The sequence below is a fragment of the Sus scrofa genome, chromosome 4 (assembly GCF_000003025.6).
Source record: "Sus scrofa isolate TJ Tabasco breed Duroc chromosome 4, Sscrofa11.1, whole genome shotgun sequence".
Classification (NCBI taxonomy): domain Eukaryota; kingdom Metazoa; phylum Chordata; class Mammalia; order Artiodactyla; family Suidae; genus Sus; species Sus scrofa.
The window spans coordinates 115,751,079-115,776,321 of NC_010446.5; the positions used below are offsets into that span (position 1 = coordinate 115,751,079).

At 33.9% G+C, this 25,243-nt stretch overlaps 1 protein-coding gene across 1 annotated transcript in view; it reads left to right on the top strand.

Moving 5' to 3' along the window:
• Window positions 1-25,243, top strand: part of COL11A1 (collagen type XI alpha 1 chain) — a 203,299-nt gene that overhangs the window by 112,698 nt on the left and 65,358 nt on the right. The window contains 6 exon segments of the mRNA XM_001929372.7: window positions 2,151-2,204; window positions 8,187-8,240; window positions 12,640-12,693; window positions 15,894-16,001; window positions 16,387-16,476; window positions 16,734-16,787. Coding sequence (XP_001929407.6) covers window positions 2,151-2,204; window positions 8,187-8,240; window positions 12,640-12,693; window positions 15,894-16,001; window positions 16,387-16,476; window positions 16,734-16,787 — 414 coding nt within the window.

The following is a 25,243-nucleotide window of genomic DNA, read 5'->3' on the forward strand; positions in this document are numbered from 1 at the left end:
AGCTGAGTCTGAGACCTACACCACAACTCATGGCATCGCTGGATCCTTAATCCACTGAGTGAGCGAGGCCAGGGATTGAACTTGAACCCTCATGGTTCCTAGTCGGATTCATTTCCCCTGTGCCACGATGGGAACTCCCAGAAAAGAGATAAACATATAACTTAAAACTGAGAATAAGTAAATTTTTTTTGGAATAAATTTTCTATTTGTGACAAATGTCAGCAGATAAAACTCAAGAATAAACATTTAATTACAGTGGTTTCAAGGCTTTGGTTCAAATTTAATTAACTTAAACTTTCTAATAAATGTTTCTCACTGTTGATGAGTTATTCCCAAATTAAGCTCATCCTATACATTTTGATTTTGTAAATAATACACACTTTTGAAATATTTTATGACCAAAGTCATCTTAATAAGAAGATACAGCTAAGTTAATTAAAATGAATCATTAAAGGGAATAGAACCATTTAACAAATCATAGTGCAACTAGGAGTTTTGTCTTTAAAGCACAAACTATTCTCTTTTACATGTTTGCTTATATATTCCAAAATTTCTTGATCAACTGTAAATCATGTAGAGTATGTCTACATGTCACATTATTTTCTCTGGAGAAGTGATTTCTAATATTTCTTTTTCTTAAGGAAATTTAAATTCAAAATCAAATTTTATATGAAAGAAGCAAAACTTTAGAAAACAAATGACATTTTTAAGAAATTAGTATACCACAGCTTTCTATATAGCCTAAAGAAATACTATTTTTATAGTTTTATAATTCTGGATTTAAAATGTTTTGTTTATAATTTTCTTATTATTATGATAGAAATTTAAAAATGATAGTTTTATATTTTAATGAGAGTACCTAAATTTTTAAGTCCCAAAGATTTGCCAAGCTAATGAGATATGGATCTTTTAATGATATATCTAAATTTGAAGTTCCTTTTTAATTTTAAGATAAGAAGCTGGTAATAGCATAATTCATGCTGATTTCTGAATGAGCATTCGCTAAAGAATAGTAATGAGATTTCCTGTGGGAAGGCTAAATTGATAAATTGCAAAGAGTAAATTCTATTCAAGATCAAATTTAGTAAACTTTATTTTTTATTTAACTATAAATAAATCCTACTCTAATTTTATTAAGAATTTTATTTATATTATCTTCCATTTTATATATATTCCTTTTAGAAATCTAATTCCCATGCTCTGGTCATATAAAGGATTATCATTTACAATGTTTTTCTCCCATTAATGTAGTTGTAAAAGAGTCTATGCATTTTTAAAATATGACTGCTAAATAATATGGTTAAATAAGCATCAAGTAAAGAGCAATATTATAAATGTATGTTTGAATTGAATGTTAATGAGAATAATTATATAATAAAGTTCTTTTCACCTTATCTTCAAAAGGAGTGTATACTTAAGTAAAATGAGCTAGTGACAGCCTCAAAAATAAATGCATTTTAAATACAGAGATTAGTTAGAAGTATCCTCTGTGGCCTATTTGAAATAGTCACTTATTTTTTTCTTTAAATTTTGTATGACAATGGTCAGAACATTTATAGAATAGAATTTAAAAATAATTTTTCTTTTTGGCGGCTCTGGAATTGAAATATCCTTCATTTATGGACGTTGGTCAGTGTTAACACTGGATATAATTAGTGTTAAAAACAGACTGTCTGGAGTTCTCTTCATGGAGCAGCAGTTAACAAACCCGACTAGGATCCATGAGGACGTGTGTTCAATCCCTGGTTTTGATCAGTGGCTTTAGGATCCAGTGTTGCAGTGAGCTGTGGTGTAGGTTGTAAATGCGAAAATGTGTAGGTTGTAAATGTCCTAGAGATAGAAAAAAGGCTATCTCTAGGACATCTTGATACATCTAGGCACTATTCACTTTTAAGATGAATACTCAATATTTGCAGTGTTCTTGAGCTAAGACCTTTGAGGTAATGCTCAAGTTTGAGTGCCGAATTGTGTAGAAATCCATCATTTTGCTTCCAGATTAGCACAGATTATCCTTTTGTATTGCCATCCTGGTATTATGGTAAACAAGCTGTGCTCTATGTTGAGTTTTATCTGTAGAAATAAACTGCAGAGTATGAAGATATACCTTTTAAGGTATATTCTTAAATTCTCCCACTGCTTTTGCTTCTCAGGGTCCTCAAGGACCTCAGGGACCAGTTGGATTCCCTGGACCAAAAGGCCCTCCTGTAAGTGACATAGTTTTCCTTTCTCCTTCTTCTATTTATAATGTTTCCAAATATTTCAGTCACAGTTTATATATCAAATAATTTTATCATTAGGAATCTATTGTATGTGTTAAAATGTATATAGAATAATTTTAGATACAAATATTGATAATTCGTATAAAAACAAAATTGTGCTTTCTAACACCAAAAATATGTTTTCAACTTCTGAAATTTATCAAGTTTTCTGAATATAATTTAAATATATCTGATTAAATATACTTTCAAAATACATCAAAACTAGAACAATGTGAATATTATTCTCAACTCCTACTGTAATAAATGTTATTGATGGTATTAAAAATCATTACTGAATCTTAAATATTTGGTGTACCAATTTCTTTTTCATATTCCATTATCCAATGTATCCTTCTTCAAAATGTCACTTCCTAAATACCCTCCAACATTCTGATATACTTATGTCTCATTAAGATCTATTTATTTGTATTCACTATTTTTGCCTCTATAATATGCTCTTCTAAGAAAATGTAATGATAATCCTTCCTGAATCATATCTCTTTTATAAAATTTGTTTAGAACAATGCTCTTGAATATCTTCATCATATGTTTTCACAAAGTTAATTGTAATCTTTTAATTTCATACTTAAATATTCATGGGAATATAGGACATGCTCAGTGCTCACTTTTCTTTCTCTATTTTGGCAACACATTCAGTTGTGTATAAGAGCTAGAATCACTTTGTCTTGTTCCAGTTTGGCTGCTATAACAAAAATACACAGATTATGTAGGTTATAAACAGTAGAATTTGTTTCTTAGGGTTCTGAAAGCTGGAAGTCCCTGATTAGGTAGGGTTAGGATTTCAACATACAAATTTTGAAAGGACACAAACTTTCAAACCCTAACACCCACTTATCCAAGGAAGCTGTTGTCAAAGTGTGGTCCCTGGACCAGAACAGCAGCAGTACGTGTTGCTAGAAATGCAACGTCTTGTCTCCGCCTCAGTCACCAATCAGAACCCTAGGAGACGGGCCCAGTCTGTGTCTTAACAAACTCTCCAGGTCATTTTTATGCATCCTAATGTTTGCTAACAACTGCTGTAGTTCTGAGTAGGCAGTGCTATTCAAACTTTAATGACATGCAAATCATGTTGGTATCATGTTAATATAGTAGATTTTGATTCAGTAGGTCTGGGGTGGATCTTGTCCTGGCAAAAGTCTAGATGAGGCTAACGCTGCTGCTCAGTGGGCCATACTTTAAATAGCAAAGTTAAAAAATACTTTGGCTGAGAATAATATCAACATAGTTTGAGTATGATTTACTCTGTAGGAAACTAAATTTTCAGTCCATGATTTGAGAACCAAATGTTTTTTCAATGTAATATACAAATAACTAATTCCTAGTAAATGATAACTCGCAGTTTTGCTCATATCCTGGATATTTTTGTTTATAGCACACTGATAAAGATTTTGGCTGAATATTTTAAACTGATTTTGAACTGAATCTTTTTGACAAAACCACAACCACATGCACTTGTATAAGTGAGGTTTATTTTTCATATGCTGATATTTCAAAAATTGTACATCCCAAATTTCTAATTTCTAATAATTATATATAAAAATACTTATAGTTAACCAAATACAGTCCAATAACGATCTTGCATAAAGGAAATTCAGAAGATTCTAAATTAAGATTTTACAAGTTTAAAACATATTGAAGGGAATTCCTGATGTGGCTCAGTGGGTTACAAACCTGACTGGTATCCATGAGAATGCAGCTTCAATCCCTGACATTGCTCAGTGGGTTAAGGCTCTGGCATTGCCATGAGCTGCGGTGTAGGTCGCAGACCCAGCCCGGATCCTGCGTGGCTGTGCTGTGGCATAGGCCGCAGCTCTGATTCAATCCCAAGCCTGGGAACTTTGATATATGTTGCAGGTGTGGCCCTTAAAAAAAGGCAGAAAAGAAAAAAGAAAAGAAAACTTGTTGAAAATCATATATAAATAAATAAACATGTCCTCCAATATTATTTACTGAGTTTGAATAAACCCCTGTTTTTCAGATTACATTCTTTTCTTGGCTTTTTTTTTTTTTTTTTTTTGGTCTTTTTAGGGCCGCGCGCATGGCATATAAAAGTTCCCAGGCTAGGGCTCAAATCAGAGCTATAGCCTCTGGCTTATACCACAGTCACAGCAATGTGGGATCTGAGCCACATCTGTGTCCTACACCACAGCTCATGGCAACACTGGATTTTTAACCAACTGAGCGAGACCACGGATTGGGCCTACATCCTCATGGGTACTAGTCAGGGGTGTTTCTGCTGAGCCTTGATGGGAACTCCTTGGATTACATTCAAATGTGACTTTAGCTCACATATTTGAAAAATGAATTATTTATTATGAAATACTTAAATGTTGAAAGAATCGCTTTTTGCAATAATTTTAGACACTGTGTTTAATATTTTATCACTAACGGTCTTGCTTTATTGCTGCAAACATATCAAGAAAGGTTGCTATCTGTATTATAGTGTTATAAAAAGATTAATACAAATAACTAGTATTAAACAGAGGATAATATGGATACTACTTGCATGTGATGTTTTTCACCCATTATTTCTGTTTTGTTCCAAATGTAGTATTAAGTCATGCAAAGTTGCATATACAGAGAAATGAACATACTGTTGCAAAAAAATGATTGTGCACATAAGATTCTTTCAGTATTTTATATTTTGAAACTATGTGCATAGATCATTATTTGGCAACATAAAATCCATTGATACGTATAACTTGAACAATATCATCATTTATATTTGTACAAATTGTTAAGAAGTTTCCCTCATGTAGTATAATTTTATTGTCAAAGAAAGCCATTTTTCCTGAGACTCTTTCAGTCCATTCCCTCATGTATCTTTCAACAAGTTGTGAGCCATTGATCATGCATGCATTTTGTCTCTAAGTATTAGAAGTGTAATAAATGCTTACATTTGAGAAGCATGCAGTATGGTTGGAGAGACAAGACACTGTTAAGGAACATTGCTTTCACTGCTAAACAAAATGATTTTTATACTCTATTTCTCTGACAAGTGAAACATTACAGCGTGAAATAAAAGTATCTATCGTTTTTCTGGCATGTAGTTTTATAACATACAGGAAAGAACTCTCTTCATTTTTTTGACATATTTTTTTTTTGACTTTTAGAAAGGGGGATTCAGGCAGATAGAACCAAGCTCCTTTTCCTGCAAATTAACTGATCCATTTTTATTATAACCTGGGAATGTATAATCATAAGTATACATACATAGATATATACACACATGTGAAAGTAAGTGAAAAATATATATATACATATTCACAAACACATGTGAAGTATGGATTAAGCACTTGGAATGTTCACATTTCGAGTCTATTAATCTCATGATAGTGTCAGCATATAGTTACCCAATTTAAGAAAAATTAACTTAGGTGGTTAAGATTTATAACATGCCTACTATCAGATACATTCTATTTATAGAGAAGTCAAATCTAGTGCCAATGTAAAGTGAAAAAAATGTAAACGTTTATTTGTGTCTTTGCACAAATTACTTTGCTGTATATTCACACCCCCATTTAGATGAATTTGTTGTCACTGCCCTTCACTAACAACATCAAAGGAGCTGTCTATTTTATTAATAAAACCATTACTTTTAAATTAATGGCATGAAATTATTTGGTAATTTTTATGTTTTATTTTATTGGATAGTAGTGTGGGACTATTAAAATTGCTTAGGATTAATCACTTAGAATTACAAATACACACATAAAACAAGAAAAATGATGATATGAATTCTTTATAGAGTCTATCAACACTGCTCCCACAGGATAACAAGGAAAGGCATTAAAAATCATGTTACATTCATCCCAGATGATGTTATTTAGATCAAAGATCACTGTTTTAAAAAGTTGTAATACTTTGCAATAAAAGTACAATCTATACTTCTCACACCAGCAGTTATAAAGAGATAGTTAACTTTTATATTTACGCATTTGTTAGAGAACATGTAAATGGCTTATGCTGATTGCAAAACTCATCATTTGAGACGTATTTTAGTATGGTGGGGAAAAAAATGCCTAACTCATATTTATTATCCTTTAACTGTCAACCTCTATAATTTTAGTTAAAACTTTTTATCACTACTGCCCCCAATTGATGGCATATTTATTCCCATGTATATCAAAATGGTGACAGAGGACAAGATTTGTTTTTATTTATTGTTTTAAAATACTGAACCTAGGTGAAGTCCACCAGCAATCAACTACTTATTTATGTGTTTCGCCTCTAAACTGAGAACCGTATCTCATATTACCATACACAAACTGCCTAATATATAGACATGTAATGTATATTTTTGAAAGAAGGAATGCTTAAATGAGGTCCAAGAGCGTTTGGGGGACTTGGTTAAAAGTATTCCAGTTTTGGTCTTTTGGGCAGATGGCAATAGAATCGCTGAGATGATCCTGGGAAATGTGAGCAAATCACTGAGCAAGCAATTATCTTGTGAAATATTACAACAGCTTCAATTAGAGCTAATAATTTAACCAGTGTATCAGTGAAGATGAGATCAGGGAGCAGAGCCGGTACTAGTCACCGTCAGGACGTCTTTCTCCTGACATGTTGTAACTAACCTAGAAAAAGTCTTATTCCAGGGGCTGTCTATGAACATGATCTTACTTTGAAAACAAGACTTTTTCCAAACTCAACATACAAAGAATTCACATTCTTTTTAATGTGAAATTGATTTTATTTAATATTTAGCATGTCACCAATTTGTGACACATTTCTTATGGTCAAATAAGAATTTGACCGAGGTTGAAATATATACTCATTTAAATAAACTTTCAATGAATGGGCAGCATAGCTTAGATGTTCAGTTTGTGTAGATTTATCTACTCTTGAAGCAAAAGCTTTCTGTAAATGCTGAACTTTTTCCTGTTCTTCCTGATGTTTGGAAATGAGTTCATCCTTCTCTTTCACCTATAGCTTCAACATAACAGTGGAACAGCAAATAATGAACAGTTTAAGTAAATAAGTAGGCTTATTTAAATAATTAACATATTGTGAGAAGTACACCTGTTATTAAAATGTTGTTATTAAAGTGGTCATTTCTCTTCATGTATCCAGATTTTCTCACCCAAGAATATCTCTGTACCTATTTTAAAATTTGAACTTGATATTTAAATGGTTTCCAAGTAGGATGAATAATCCACCATGCAGTCCAAAAAAGCAATATATTTCTACTAAGTATCTAAAACATAGGAACCTCATAGAGTTGTTTACTTTAAGTACTTAGTTATGGCTTCATTAACTTTTTCAATCATGACAAAGACGGCACTGTTTACAGAAAGTGGTTTGCTCTCTAGTGTTTAATAAACATTATGCTTCAAAGAGGGTATTTAGGAAAACTTCCTGAGAAAAAATGGTCTGATGACTTCTAAAACTGAGTATTGTACCTTCTTTCCTTTACTTGAAGCAATTGAGAAGTAAAATGCCATTGTTTATCAAGTTTGTGTTTCTTTCACATTCTTGTCAGTTAGAAGCTAAGGCCACCACTAGAGGGCACTACCTCTCTATTATCCAGGTGTCTATGCACAGGAAATTGAATTAAGAACCCAGCACCACAAAGAGGGGAAAATACTCATTTGTCAAGTATCGAAGAACTAACATTTTTACAAAATAAAAATACAAACATGTATGAATATGCCCTTTCAAAAGACAGATGCTAATGAAATAAGTTAAATGTAAAATGTTCAGATTACAGTTGTATAGTTTTCTCTTGGTTTCAGTTATAACTATAGAAGTATACTAAATAGATATGCACACATACTGTCATATATAGAATCAATAGTAAATCAAGATAGGATGTCTAATGAAGATATAATAAGACTGTCTAAAATATTACATTTAGGTTATAAAATAATTTAAGAAATATTTGGTGTTTAATTTTTGTGATTCCAGGGACCACCTGGGAAGGATGGCCTGCCAGGACACCCTGGGCAACGTGGAGAGACTGTAAGTGACCCCAGGCTTCTGATTCTCTGGCACCTCATCCTTTTACAGAAGGATAACTTTATTATTATATGGCAACTACTAGGTTAAGGACAATAGCAAAATTAGTTCCATTTAATCCTTTAAAAATATATTTAAAAATGCATAAATAGACCTATGTTTGTATCTAAACCCCTAAAGGAATGTGCTTGAGGAAATGGGATGTGACTTGATTTGATTTTCCTTCTTTTCAATAACAGTACTTTAGGGATGAATTGACAGAAAAGACCTCATGATCTTTTCAATAACTTCATAATGTTGTCAGCCTTGACCCTTTCACTGAAGTCTTTGTTTACAGATATGGTCCACCCAACCCTTTCACTCTTCCACTCTCTAAAGGAGACACATTACAATAAGCCATGCAGACAATACATTCTTCTATCCAGAATTAAGGAGGAAATATTTACTGATGTCAGAACCATAATGCTGTAATTAGCCTAGAGCTATGTCAAATGCGTTCTCTCTTCTCAAGTAGGAAAACGGAAGTGGAAAAAAACATAACTTAAAGTACAAGGACTATAACATCAAATAAAGTATCTGAACACGTATGTGTCTAAGTGATGTGGGCAGGGGGGAAACTAACAGCTCAACTACAGTTTAAGAATCCTGCTGGTTTTGTTTATTTTTTCTACCACTGTTACAAATTGTGTATCTGGCTATCACAGTGGGATGGTAGTCTAATCAGAAATCATCATGGATTAGCATGTTTTCTTGGAATCAATTTTTGGCTCTTAACATTGATTAATTTTATCCAAATTTCTTAAGGAAACCACAACACAGACTGTCTTTGACTATGTGGCTCAAAATTATCTAAGGGTATTCTGCCATCATGAACACACATTTGGAGTTCATTTGAAATATATGATAACAAATCTGAAAACATGAGGATTTTCTGCATAGGAGAAACAGTCTCTCAGGGGCAGTCAATTCCTGTTTTGCCTACCAAGTGACAATTCTTAGTGTAGCAACTTCTTAGTTTTATAGATTATAAACTTCAAAGTCTTGAACTATAAAAGCAAAATCAAGAATGATTTAGTGAGACCAAAGAGTAAAATTGTTTGGTTCTCCTCTTGGGAATGACATATGCATGAAGAGCATAAAATAAGCTCTCTACAGGATAAGCCACACTCAAATTTGCAAATACGTTCTCATTCAAATATTGCAGTCAATCATTTTTAACTAAGTCATGCTGTTACTTTTGGGGAATAACTCTGAATATTTCCAAAATGTCTTTTGAGGAAGGCGTACCTAGAGAATTATCATTATAAAATCCCCTTTGTCTTCAAGAGTTTCTGCTTCCATCCAAAGTTACCATATTACATATAACATATAAAGTGGAAAACTGGCATATCAGCTAATGATTCTAGAATGGATATTCTCATCTAGTAGTTTCTTGTAAACAAAGCTAGAATTATTTCTGGAAAATTGTATTTCTGATTTCAAATCCACTTTAAGAGCACTGGTGAGTCACTCTATAGCCAGGAACCTTCTCTCTCACTTTGTTCAACTGGTATTCAAATGATTGCCTTGGACAAGAGTCAGAATCTAGGGCAGCTATATTTTGGCATATATGTCTTTCCTTATTTTAAAGAAGAAATTATTCTGTTACATTTGATATTGGTACCCATTCCAAAATCCTTGGGTTGAAGGTTCATTCTGACCTCTTATGACTTAAAGTTTTTTAAGGCTCCTAGGAATAATTAGAGATATAGCTTTCATTATACTGAAATAGCCAACGTTTGTCTCAGAAACACAAGTCCAAACCAGCATTGATCGTAGAAGTGATCAGAATAAGAGTTGTTTTTTTACCTCCCATGTATAAAATCCATTTCTGTTTTCCGGGATTTTGAAACATAATTTAACTTGTTATTCTAAAATTAAATAGCAAGTACAGTCTTATTGTATGACAATATTAAACAATCACACTCCATTCTGATCTATAAACATTTTCTTATACATAGTTTATTTGTAAGAGCCCTAGTGTCAGATTTATTAGATACTTGCAGACACTCTAAATGTTTTGAATGAGCAGGCATATGGTCAATGCTGTTTTCCAGATCCTTGCAAATCTGTCTCCTACTCACATATGCTAGCACACTCTTAGAATGTCTGAGTACAAGTCCGGGTAGCAGATTTCTCACAGGATTTCATCAGTTAACCATTTACTTTTAATAAACTGATTTTCATAATTAATTACTATGAAATAATAATTCAACTCACAGTTACTAAGGAAAAAACTTTATAAGACCAACTTATTTAAGTTCTGAATTGGGTTTACATCTTAATGTCAAACTTTGTGACTATAAATTGGGTAAAAAATAATCTAGACATAGAGAATAGGCCATGTTAACATGTGGTGCATGACTATTCAGGAAAAGTTGAGAAAATAAGCCTGACGTGTCTTCAAAAAAAAGAGGTGACCAAAGTGACAGACTGGGCTTAGATTTTATAGACATGATAATGGATATTTCATTATATATGTTTAGCAGAGAGTTGAATAGATTTGCCTCTGCAGAATGGTAGCAAGTAGGCAAGTGAGTGAACCTGTCTTGAAAAACTGCAGTGGTCAAGGGAAGTGTTGAATATAGTTTGAATAAGACAGGTCTACTGGACAAGAGAGAAGAAGCTGGGTTTCAGAGAGGTTCTGAGATGATGTGGTAGGATTAGATGACTGAGCCTGACCACTGAAGGACAGTCTGAGATCTGAGGTCACTCAGGTTAATAAAGGCAGAAAGCAGAAGCAGAAAATGAAGGGAAAGGATTCATCTAGTGGGAACAATTTTCAGAATGTTAAGTTGAGAAGAAAACAAGGGAAGGCATTGGGAATGTCAGTAGGCACTTACTGAGAGAATTTTAGAGGTTAGAGGTTGAGAAAGGGTTTGTGGCAGAGGAGTTGATCAGCATATAGACAACAACTGTGGTCATGGAAGTTATTGAGATCATCTAAGGAGTAGGTAGGATGTGGGACTAAACTCTGTAAGCAAATCATGAGTAAGAGGGTGCTGTTAGCTCTTAGGGAAAAGAAAAAAATATATATATAATATGAAATTACACATATATAATTTATAAATATATATGTTTAATGTATACATAAATTTATAAATATATATATATTTACCTGAGTGTGTGCAAATTTCCAAATCAGAAAGTTTCTGAAGAGTTAAAATAAAGCAGTCAAGCCACTACCTTGTTTATAAAATGTTAAATAAATTCTGTGATATATTTCCCTTGAATTGATCTATTTTGCTGTCCTGAGTGATAGTTCAAGTAGAAACCTGATGGTCTTAAGAATTAATCTATTTTAAGAGTAGGAGAAATTTGTTTTCTTCCCCTATAATGTCAATGAAGATAATTACAAATACAGATTCTTTTCCTTTATCCTTCTTTTAAGTTTTATTTTTATAAGTAATTTAATCACAATTATCTGGAAGGTTGTGATACAAGCCTGGGGCCAGTTTCTGCCATTTGCTTTCTAACTTACTTCTTTCTAATTCGACGTTATGGTGAATAAAACTTTTGCAAATACTGTTGCTTTAATTCAGTTCTTTGGCAGGTTTTCCTCTCAGTATTTGGAATCTTTTTCCAACTGTTAATGTAAAGTACCTCACAAGAGAACGAAACTTGCCAGTCATAATACAGTCACGCAAAATGAATAACTCACGAGTCTAGAGAAATATAGATACCAGAATATATGCCCAAAGGCCCTGTTTAGTGAGTACATGCACTCAAATCTACTGGATTTTATTTTAATGATTTCATTATGTGCCAGGTACTTTTGTAAGAATATTCTTTGGGGTTTTAAGAAAGTACACTGATAAAATGTTGAAATGATTATAAATCATGTGAAGTATTCTTTCTATAAATATATTTCTATATCTTGTTTATTATGTGAGATTGTGGAATGCAGAAAAGAGAAATGCATTAATATCACAGACTGTAGATTTACCTCTGTATAAAGAACCAGTGGACTGTCTAAATGTCTTTCTTAAATGTCTAAGTCATCATTTATGTCATCCATAAATGTTTCTAGGTTAAAATGTCTATGTTGTCTGACACAGTGAAGGAGGGCCAAGAACACATTTTTGTTCTAGCTTCATCCCATTTTCTTATTTTCCTTTTTAAGCTTAATGAAAGTAATCATAGAACTACAGCTGAAATAGCAAAGGTGATAAATGTTAATTTTAAAGAGAACTGAAATATAATAACTCATTGGCATTTAAAAATAAGTATTTTTAGCCTTAAGATGACTTTATTTTAATGTGAATTATTCAGCTATCTCAGATAATTTTAATTTATGCTTTGTGTCCTATATAGCTTTTACAGATGTTGGGGTTTTTTTGTTTGTTTTTGTTTTTTTCTTTAGGGATTTCAAGGCAAGACTGGCCCTCCTGGACCAGGAGGTGTTGTTGGACCACAGGTAAGATCCATTATTTTATTTCCCTAAGAAGATTTATTTTTCTGTTTGCATTTTCACCTTGTCTAAGTTGTACAAAATTTGCTCATTTTATAATGAAAAATTTTAAATTAAAAACTGTGTGTTTTTATATTTTGGATAGCATTTAAATATAAGCAACTTGCTTACATCAAATGAACTTCAGCCAACTGTTAGCTAAAGCGATTATTCAATTGCCTGAATGCATAAAAGAGATGAATAAACTAAATAATGAAAATAATCCAGAAAGTTCACAATGAAGGCCTAATCATGGAATCATCTGCTAAAAATGCCAAAATACTTTAAACTCTCTTTTGGTGATTTCAAATTACACAATGACTTCAATTTTCTGAGGATAAATTAGATTTAAAGGTTTAATATGTTAGAAATGTAAAACTTTTAATAAAATTTCTTCTAAAATTTTAATATTTGTAATATGTTACATTTCTTAAAATTTTTATCTTCATAACAGTGATTTCTATCAGTAAAAAAATGTTAGTTTATGATCTTTGAGTATTTTGAAATAATGGCAAAGACAAGTAGCTTTTTCAAAATAGGTGGCAGAAAGAATCTCATATATATTGATGCAATATCCTGAATTATAGTATTAAATACTTTTAGCATATCATTCACTGGGATGGAAAACAATGTTTTTATACTGCCATAACGTGTCGAATGAACAAAACACATTTAGTTTACTCATTTGGAAGGTTAATAACAATTTAAAGCAAAAAAGCAAGAGCAGTTGAATGTGTTTTAATTATTTAATTGCTTTAAATAGTCTTTTCTCAACCTATACTTAGTTCTTAATGCATTGTAATCAAGCACACACACACGAAAACAAAAACCACATCTTCTTTCTAGGGATATGTGTGATAGAACCAAAAAGAAGAATTATTGGATTGGTTGATCCCTTTTATTTCAGATATCAGTCCTGAACCAAGGGAATTGCCTTTTCTATTTTATAAAGAAAAAACAGTATACAGGATACTCATTTTGCATACTTCTCTGTAGTGTGTGTCTCTGTGTGTGCTCAGCTTTCCTTTTGTTATCGGTTTTTGTTAAAAAAACAAAAAACAAAAAAAAACTCCCTTCAAACTTTCTTTGTCTTTGTTCCAAACAACTTAACAATTTTTCTGTGAAAAAAAGCTAACTGAAAGAATGATTCCTATTATGTTACATATCCATGTACAGAAATCGGTTTAGTCACAACTAGAATGTAAACATCTTGACGTGTAACTGGATGTTTCAGGACCACACATTTTTGAAAATTCATCTCTGCCCAATGCAGACATCTGGTTTCTGAGAACTGTGTCCTTTTTTGTCTCCCTACTTTAAGGCATGAAAGTAGCAGATGTTTTACTTAGTATGCATATTCATTCAATTATTATTCTTTATTGGTCCTTTTAAGAAAGATAATTTGGAGTTCCCGTTTTGACTCAGCAGGTTAAGAACCTGACATGGTCTCTTTGAGGATGCAGGTTTGCTTCCTGGCCTTGCTTATTGGGTTAAGGATAGGACATTGCCGTGCGCTGTGCTGTAGGTCACAGATGTGGCTCCGATCTGGCATTGCTGTGACTGTGCATAGGCCGACAGCTGTAGCTCCAAATTGACCCCTAGCCTGGGACCTTCCATATGCCCCAGCTGCAGCTAAAAAAGAAAAAAATTCAATAGCCTATTTCAAATGTAACCATATCTCAGGTTAGGACAAAGGAAGTGATTTAATAGAAGCAATGTTGATTGTAATACTTGATACTCTGTTTTTTGGGGGTTTTTTTGTTTTCTTTTTGTGCAGTCATGTGAATCACTGCTCATTTTTGTCTCAGTGGTGATAACCATTAAATTAGGGTCAGTTTTGCATTCCTTACTATTAAAATTCTGATCATATATTTAAGGAAAAATTCCTCAGGGGAAACTGTTTATGCATTAATGATAAATTGGAAACTTTCAGCAATATAAAATTAAAGGAATTTAAACCTAGAAATGTACGCTCAAATGTGTTCCTTATCCAAGATCAAAAGGTAAGAATCTGTTGCATTTTTAGAAAAATAACAGAGAATGGTATTCCATAAGCAACTTCAGTAATACATTCCACTGTTTAATGACCTTAGCTTCTGGAAACTTTCCCTTTATATATCTTTAACTTAAATCCTTCATTTTGCTTTATTCTAAGCGGAGATAAAGAGCAACTGGTCACCATTCTCTATTTACACTTGAAAGCTCATTAAACTCTAGCACCACAAAACAGCACCACTCAGGGGACACATAAATGACCTGACATTTTTCACTTTGGCATTTGCAGCAATTTAAGGCAGTGGGCTATTTGTTTTAGTCTTTGGCTGGGAGGAACTGCCAACCCAAACTCCTGGTCTTTAGGATCCCCCTGCCACATTCTCTGGACTTGTCAAGTGAACATAGATTAACAACAGGGAGGGCTCCAATCACAGAAATTCCAAAGAGAATCACTTTGATTATTTGGGTTCCAGGGGACCTGAACTTACTATCAACCAGTGATTCATCGAACAGCTACCAGTGTGGTACCACTGCCTCTTTTACTTCTAAACTTATTTGACACCATATATAAAAAGAGGGAAGAGGATAAAATCATAGTGAAAAAACAGTTTTAACAATACTTGGTCTGGGGAGTTCCCATCGTGGCTCAGTAGTTAACGAATCCTACTAGGAACCGTGAGGTTGAGGGTTGGATCCCTGGCCTCGCTCAGTGGGTTAAGGACCCGGCGTTGCCTTGAGCTGTGGTGTAGGTTGTAGATGCGGCTTGGATCCCACATTGCGGTGGCTCTGGTGTAGGCCGGCGGCTGCAGCTCCAATTAGACCCCTAGTTTGGGAAACTCCATATGCTGTGAGTGCAGCTCTGGAAAAGACAAAAAGGCAAACAAACAAACAAAAACAATACTTGGTCTGGCCTCACTCTGAAACAATCCCAGTAGTAAACAAAAAGCAGCTTTTTGAATTTATCTATATATTTCCCTTATATTCTCAGGTTTTAGTCAAGATTACACATAATCTTTCAGACTTCTTTAGTGTTTTATATGAAGTGTTTCTTAGGACATCATAAAAGTAATTGAAAATGATAAACTTTTGTGAAAAGGAGTGATATTTGTTTTGGATTTGTATTATCTTTGCCAAAATCATGAGAATAATCTAATGAAGTTTATCCAATTTAGGGACCAACTGGTGAGACTGGTCCAATAGGTGAACGGGGGCATCCTGGCCCTCCTGGCCCTCCTGGTGAGCAAGGTCTTCCTGGTGCTGCAGGAAAAGAAGGTGCAAAGGTACACTATGCTCAAGGAATTTTCTTGGCTGAAAACATCCATTTGCTTTTCATTGCAGCTCCTCATTACTTGTTCATAGATTGTCTAAATGTTGGCATAGTATTTACATGAAAGTCAGAAAGATGTATCAGTAAAACATTCAGTTTATTGTACTTCAAGGCTTGACTGAACAATATAGGAAAACATTCCATTGACCATAAAACCATCCATTTGTATGTACTCTGAACTGTAGATAGTAGTCAGTTCATTTTAATATCTGACATTCCACACAGCACTCTCTTTATTAAATGGTATTCAGGCTTTACACACAGCGAGTAATCCCAGTTTTGTCTGTGGGAACATGTAGAAATTTCTCCTTATGATGGATATGTGTTATATTCTTTAGGGTGACCCAGGTCCTCAAGGTGTCTCAGGGAAAGATGGACCAGCAGGACTACGTGGCTTTCCAGGTGAACGAGGACTTCCTGGAGCTCAGGTATGATTAACATATTCATAAAACATGTGAATGAAATTGCTTATTAGAAGCATTTTTTAGATCTAAATTAAATGAAGATTCATGAGTAATTAAGGGGAAGTATGTAAGCACATGCATTGATTGTCATAAGTCAAACAGCAATATATATTTGTGTCTGCAAACATTTCCTAACATTCTCGTTTTGTCAGTCATGCATCGCCTTCTATTAATATTCACTTCACATAGATTCGTTTTCTTTGCTTTCCCCCTTTTCCCAGGGTGCACCTGGACTGAAAGGAGGAGAAGGTCCCCAGGGCCCACCAGGTCCAGTTGTAAGTATGATTATAATAAATAGCCAGCTATCCATGCTTGCAAATTGAAGCTCTTCTTTCATTACTCTCATGCTGTGATCCCACAGTGTGCGGTTGAGAAAATAAACACATGTCATCAAATCAGTCAATGCCTGGTTTCTACTAATTGCATGCTCTAATGAGTGCAGAAACAGAAGAGTTTAGATGATTGAAAATATTTACCACTGCTGTCAGGAGGTAGAAGGAGCTACGTTGCCTCTTACAATACCTGCGGTAATAAATTATATTTTGTCTGATTCTGACTGCTTGGTGAGACTTGAATGTTATCAAAGCTTATTAAAAAATCCCATAAATATGAAAGGCATATATCCATTTTGTATATTACCTAGAGTGCTTTTCTTAGTCAGTGTAACCTCATAAAATAATTGGCAAGTGAGTAAATATCAGATTTTGACCTCAGGTTTTTTTTTTCTTGAGAATACATATCAATTCCTCAGAAAGCAATAGATACAGCCTTATTTTTCCATAAATTTACCGTCGTTTTTATCTTGTCTTTATGAAGTTACCAATAACAGCCAGAATGCCAATTTTTGAGGTATCTTCTCATCCCCCATTTTTATTTCACCAATCCGAAAAGCTGAAAGTTGCCTTAACTAATCTCTCAACTTCCATAATATAACAAGTTGAAGTCAAATGAGTTCCACCTCCAAAATATTTCTGCGTGTCCCCTTTTCTTCATTTCCACTACTACCACCTTTGTTCAGTCCCTTTCCTTTCTCTCCTTGCTTAATACTGTCCTAACTTATCTCCTTGATGCCATTTCTTAGCCTCTTCAGTTAGTTTTGCCCACTGATTCTGGGTTAAAGCTTAATACACATCCTTACCTATGCCATTCCTCTGCTTATACATATCTCGTGGTCCCATGCTGCCTTTGGAAACCAAATTTTTTGTTATGACCAACAGTTATCTTCAAAACTTGATTCCAATCACTATCATCTATTTTATTTTCCTTAAAGCTTATGCTCTAATTCTACCAAATTTTTAACATATATTTTTATTATAGTTGATTTACATGTTGTGCCAATTTCTGCTATGCAGCAAAGTGACTCAATCATACATATATTTACATTCTTCTTTATCTTACTTTCCACTATGGTTTCCCAGGAAATTGGATAGTTTCCTGTGCTATACAGTAGGACCTTATTGTTTATCCATTCCAGATGTAATAGTTTCTACCCAATTTCTTAATTCATTGAACTTCTTGCTTCTCATACTCCCATGATTTTTTATGCTTTATGGAGAATATACTGTATACTTCTTCCAGGACACCCCATTTTTCTTTTCTCTGTCAGAAAAATTATTCTATCAATCTTTAGAGATCAGGCTTAAATGTTAAATCTCTCTAAAGTCATCTTTGGACAGTTTGCTCCCATTTCAGTTATTAGTGAAACTTCTTCACCCTCTGCGCTCTTCGTTATGACTTGTATTTTAAAAATTGCATTAGAGTATGATTGTTTCTCTCTCTCATTAGACTGTGAGTTCCTTGTATTGAATCAAAAGGCTTTTTTATTTTGCTAATAGAAATGCTCCACAGTTGCTCACTGTGAGTTTATTTGAATGTAAAACCTATTCTTATCATAAATTAACATATCCAATTCTGCAGGCACCAACCAATTAAAATTGCTTCTCAGAGTTGCTGGAAAGGAACCACACCGAAAGGAAAGACATGCTCCACAGTTATTAGTTCTTTATGCTTTTACTGTAATGGCTGTAAACTGTAGTGAGGAGGTTCATGATAATGACTCCTAATCCATAGCAAGTGCTAAACAAGCCTCAGTTCACTCCATGTAAAGCAGTTATGTACATGTGAAATTTGATTTTGAAATTTTTTTATTCCAAATTACCAAGATTAAAAACATTTTTGATTTTTATGTTTGTAAACTATAATTTATTCAGAAAAACTTGTTCATGTTAATTCTTATTTTTTGAAGTTCAAGACTTGTTATGGATTCCTTTCAATTGATAGTAAAAAAAAAAAAAAAAAGAAAGAAAGAAGGAGTGGTGACTTCTTTGGCAATAAAGAAGTTCTATTTTGATATTTGACACTGACATTGAAATATCAGAGGGAACTATCCGGTCAGTTGGCGAGAGACAATGAAATTATAAATCATAAAGGATGAAGGCATGACTATCCTGCAGAACTCCATGGCTCTGTAAGAGATAGGACTGAATTTATATCAGTCTCATGTTAACTTTACCTGAGGGATATTGACCGAGTAATGGCAAATGCAGAACTAAAATTCATAGGAACATAGAGGGATGGAGATTCAACAGTTATTCATACTAACGGAAAAATATTTAAGTGGTTAAGTTCTCTGAGGAAAAAAAGATGTGAATAAAGAATGTAGATGGTAAAGGAAATAGAAAGGGGAAATGAAATTATTAAGAATATTATTCTTTCAACTCTTATGCTAAGTACTTGATGATTGTTATCTTGATTCTTGCAACCTGACCTAGCAGATATTCTTTCCATTTTTAAAAGCAAGAGATCTGAGACTTAGTGAAGGTAAACAACTTGCCCAAGTGCATAGGCCTTTGCAAACAAAAATCCATAACACATGACATAGACTCATTTCCAGATATGCGATATGTGTATCTCTTACTTTGTAACCATATGCATAATAAAGTTCTCTCTCTCTCTCTGCAACTCTCTCTGTCTGTCTCTCAGTTTCAGTTTATTAAGTCCTCTTCACCCTTCTCTATTTCGGTGAAAAATTCATCAAAAGAAAAGAGTTATAGGAATGAACATTATAGCTTACTAGGCTTTAATATTCCTGTATGTGCTTTTTTAACCACTGCTTAATTTGAATAAATCAGAGATTGAACTGCTTAAACAGATGTACAGGTATTTATTGACCATAAATGTTTCTTGGTATACTATTGAATCCTTAACATTTTTTTATCCTGGAATACAATTCTCTCTCCCCCCTCTCCCTTTTTTTTGGTCTTTTTAGGCCTCATCCATGGCATATAGAGGTTCCCAGGCTAGGGGTCGAATCTGAGCTATAGCTGCCAGCCTGCACCACAGCCACAGCAACACAAGATCCGAGCCACATCTTAGACCTACACCACAGCTCATGGCAATGTCAGATCCTAACCCACTGAGTGAGGCCAGGGATAGAACCTACATCCTCATGGATACTAGTCGGGTTCGTTAACCAATGAGCCACAACAGGAACTCCTAGAATATAATTCTTAAGGAGAATGTTTGTGCTGTGTATTTCTAGAATACTGGAGTAATAATAAATTCTCACAAGACATCAGTGAACTAAAAAAAAACTAAAAGCCCTAATCAAGATTTTTATCAGCAGTTCTTGTTCATAGTAAGATTTTTGTGAAGTTTGTACATGTCACAATTATGCACCTTAAACACTATACCCTTTCAATACTCTGACCCATACAAAGCAAAATATGTTTAACAGTCATGCTTGTGTGTATTTATTTATTTATAGGTATATTTTACATCCACTCTTTTTATTTATAATCCATTCAGTTGGAAACACAGGCCAGGTTATGTGCATCACATTGTTATAATAGCTTGCAGTAGTGGATTTAGTGAACTCTGACAGGTCTAACTGTGATGCCATTGGGTTGTATTTAGAGGAACTCTTATGTGTACAGTTGTATCAACAAAAAGGATCTTTTTGAGGATATGCAAAATTTTTATGCAGGCTCTTATTATGAATATCCTCAGAAAAAAAATCTCTTACTAATTGTAGCCTTAAAAGTATTTGTAGTTTCTTGAGCATTTAGCTGGCTTTAGTTTTTCTCATAACTGTTATGAAAATTAAATTTGTCTTTTTGCTATGGCTATAGGAATCATGGAGTCAAATTTGGGGCACAATAGAGATGATGACTCCTTGCTTTATGGCTTTTTTTTATGACTTTTTGAAATTCAACTCTATACAAAAGCACATATGATGTATTTCAGTATTATCTATTATACTTTATCATAGTTACTTCCTTAAAATGCTGGGCAAGACCCATTATTTTGACTTCATAAACCGTAGATGGATCCAATTGGGAATCCAAACCATAGACATCCAATTGGGAAAAGCCTTAGTCTCTAGGATTAAATTACCAGTATTGTTGGTCCTATTTTTTTGCCAGTAAAAAATTACTTCTATTTATTTTTCTTACCTAACATTTCTTATTTATATTCTTTTACTTATGTCTTCTATATAAGCCTCTAAAAGTCTTTTCTTATGAAAAACTATAATTAAATAAATATTTGACTAGCCAATCTATTAAGCTGAAGTTTTCATGTTGTTTCATGTTTAATGGTTAATGAAGTTTTAGGTGGACATTTCCCACATACAGTTTATAGTTTACTGAGGAAAAATGGATATGAAATAGATAAAACGACATAGTAAATAATGAGCAATATATTAAAAGATAGAACAAAGGCAGCAAGGTGAAAACAATGATTTTTTCCCCAAAGGAATTATGTTGGAGTTAGAGCTATAAAGAAAATCAGCGTTATCTATGAGAAGCCAGGTTTTTTTGTTTTGTTTTTTTGTTTTGTTTTGTTTTTGTCTTTTTGCCATTTTCTTGGGCCGCTCCCACAGCATATGGAGGTTCCCAGGCTAGGGGTCGAATCTGAGCTGTAGCCACTGGCCTACGCCAGAGCCACAGCAACGCGGGATCCAAGCCGCGTCTGCAACCTACACCACAGCTCAAGGCAACGCGGGATCGTTAACCCACTGAGCAAGGGCAGGGACCAAACCCGCAACCTCATGGTTCCTAGTCAGATTCGTTAACCACTGCGCCACGATGGGAACTCCAAGAAGCCAGTTTTTTATGTGCTAGGTATAGTCGAAGTGTTCATCACTGTTTGTCCTCTTAGCAAAGAACTGGTCTTTCAAGGTCACAGTTCTCTGAAGGTTTGGCTACTGGTATTGAATGTGTACTGAGAAGTTTTTAGTGCCCCTGCTAGAGACAAACAAAAGTATCCCAACAGGGTACTGTGACTTCGGGCTTCTAAAGTCTGGCAAAAACCAAGTGGTCACTGTATGCACGATGATGTACACAAGAGCTGGTAATAGGCGCCCATCAAAGCAGGGCATGTTTCCTGATCTCGGGGGGTTTACTCACTAAGTGAATGTCTTGATGCACACACACATAAGGCAGGAAGAAGCAAGGGGCTGAACAGCAAGAGAGGAAGGCAGTGCGATGTTTTTCTCTTATGTTGAACACAAACAGAGTTAACATTCTATATTTATGCTCATGCACAATATATACAAATATATTATGCAAACAAATTTTCCGATTGCACCTACCACCTATATATTTCAGAAAACAAAATCAAGGAAAATGTATTCCCTTCGTGATCCCTCCTCCATGCGTTCTTTTCTCATATGGAATCTTCATGTTGCCAACAGATATTTCTCTAAAAATGAGGCGGTGAAAAGAAATATCACAGTGTGCTAGTAAAAGCCCTCTGTCCTTAACAACCACATTTCATTTTTTTCCCTGGGAGGAGTGGGAGTTCACATGGAGAATGTATATGAGAGGGGCCAGATACATAGCTGCTAAAATGTAAATGTCAAAGATTTCACAGCTGTGCAATATATCAGTCTTTATCCATTTCCAACGACTCTTATATCCTGACTCTCCCGTGATGATTCCCTTTTACTCTTTATGTGCTATTACTTCCTGTTGCCTCTACCCTTAGGATTTTAAATGCCCTTCCTACCATAGCTCCTATTTCTTCTAATTTTTTTTTTTCTACATCCTAGTCCAGAGAACCTTCTCTTCACTGGCTTTTACAAATTCCTCCAACAAGGGGCTAGACATGTTTTTAGAAGAATTACATGTATTGAATAAATGATCATGTGCTATTCTTTTTAAAATTAAAGCACATTTTCCCCATCGAGACTCAGGTAGACCTAAGGGGGCTAATTTGACATCCAATCAGGATAGGCAAATAGAGAAATGGTGAGGGAATCAATGACCAAAGACTGAGATATTGTAGGACTTTGACTCAATCATTCAGAATTTATGCTTTAAATTCTGGTAATCCTTGATATTTTTAATCTGAATTTTTAGCTTATCTAATCTAAAATATATATAATCCAGAGATGAAAAATATCTTATACTAGTATTACCTTGAAGGTCAACTTGGCTTTAAAAAGAGTAGGGCAGACTTTTTTCTTTTTTGCTTTCTACTTGCGCAGCTCTGGTTCATAGAACTTGTGTTTATGTTTGTTCTCTCTAGTGGGCTGCTTTTTATCTGAATGCTGATGAGATGATTTCTCTGTTTACCTCTTTTACTTTACAAATGCGCCTCAGAATATGAAACAGGCAGTGAAAATCAGAGAAAGTCTTTACCTGGTGTTCTTCTGTGTGTGAAGAATTAGAGAAATAACCACTATTTTCATTGCTTCAAGCAAATTAACTGGTGCCATTGACTTTTCTTTCATTACCATTGGGAGTTTAGGGAAAAGGGCTGCAGAAGAGGATAAAGCTAAGATAAATTTGAAGGTCACTGATTAGAGAAATGTAAATTCCTCCCTTTTAAAAATAGGCATTCCTGTTGTGGCTCAGCAGATTAAGAACGAGACTTTCCTCTGTGAGGATGCAGGTTCAAGCCCTGGCCTCGTTTAGTGGGTTAAGGATCCCACGTTACCGCAAGCTATGGTATAGGTCACAAATGCAACTTGGATCCTGTGTTGCCATAGCTGTGTTGTAGCCTGCACCTGCAGCTCTGATTCCACTCCTGGCCCAAGAACTTCCATATGCTGCAGGTGTGGCTGTTAAAAGAAAAATAAATAAATTAATAAAGTAATTAATTATAAAAATAGATATTTTATACTCCTAAGTTGAAGAAAACAAATGACCTGTATGTAGTGGTTAATGTTGAATATTAAAATAACAATACTTCATGATATTATAGTGCTTATAATTCATGTAATTCCTACATACCTTTGAAAATTTTTAATTTGCTATGTTCCCATTGCTATTTAAAATCACAAATTGGGGACATATTTCTATAGTTTTTAGCTTCTTTTTCTGTGAGTTCTTTCCAGTTAAGCACTTCGGTGGATAAAAACATTTATGAGTGCTATAGAGAGATGAGTATACAGTTTAAATTAGGGTTAAAAATGTTACATTGTGGGAAAAATTCTACTTTTTAACAGTATGGCCTTAGATATGCCATATACACTTTCACATCTTAGTTTTCTCTTCTATAAAGTTTCACCTCTGCAGTCATTTGAGATGGCATATCCAGTTTTGAAATATATAGCTGTTCATGTAGAGCTCTCTAACGTTGGTTGCATTAATGCTTTAAAGACAGATATTGTTCAAAAAACTTTAGATGTATCTATACATTAATGTCAAAAAGCAGGGGGTAAATTATTTCCGTCCCCATTTTATTGGCGAGAAAAGTGAGTGAAATGAAAGTTAGTTTGTTCCAGTGCAGGAAAGGAAAAGATCACACGTAGAGTTGATACATTTATCTAGGGCTTGCTGGGTGCCAGTAACTACTTGAAGTGCTAAAGATCAATTAAAAAAAAAAAAATCTTACCCTTAAGAGTCTATCGTTACTCGTTTAACTTATGTTTAAACCCAAACATATTCATCTTAGATGTGATTGTTTATTTATCTGACAGTTAGAAAGCTCTCTGTTCTTCACTATAGTCAGTTATAAAGTAATTTAATAATTTTATATAACTATAAATGTCTACCCTTTGTGTGAAAAATGCAATTTTGCAATGTGAATTTCTCACAGGCTGATACTTGCCGCAATACGTTTTCTATTCCCAGTCAGTGTCACAAGAGAGTAAACTCTCACTGCACTTCTGTTGAATGTGTAAATAGGTTCTCTTTTTAATATCAGGTTTAAATTTTCATTTTTTAAATGGAATTTCTTCAGTCATCAGTCGGGATTAAAGATTCCTAAGGCTCATTCTTTTAAAATTTGGCCTTGGGATATTTAAATAGGATTTGTAAGTTTGTAATATCATGTACTTAATCAATAGGTATCATCAGAGATTTTCGGCTTTCATTTATAGATGTATAAAATAAAATCATTCCAGAGCATGCTGTTATTAAAAATATCTAGTCATACAGAATGTTTGAAATAACTAATGGAAAATGGGATTGCAGTGTACTGTAGGGCACAAATATACATTGGAAAAGTTTTGTTTTCATCTACAAAAACTGTTACATAGTTTTACATAACAGTTATATAGTTACATTTGTAGCATACATATGTACACTAGCTGTTACATAGTTAATGAGCTGTGACATGATCATGAGCAATATTTTAACTTCAAGAAGTCAAATTTGTTACTGTTAATTTTAATGCAGTTTTCACAAGCAAGTTGGCAATCTGAAATTTAATCTTAGGAATGCTTCCAGGGAGTATTTTAAATAGATAAACTTTGTAATAAATGCTGTATAAAATAGCTACA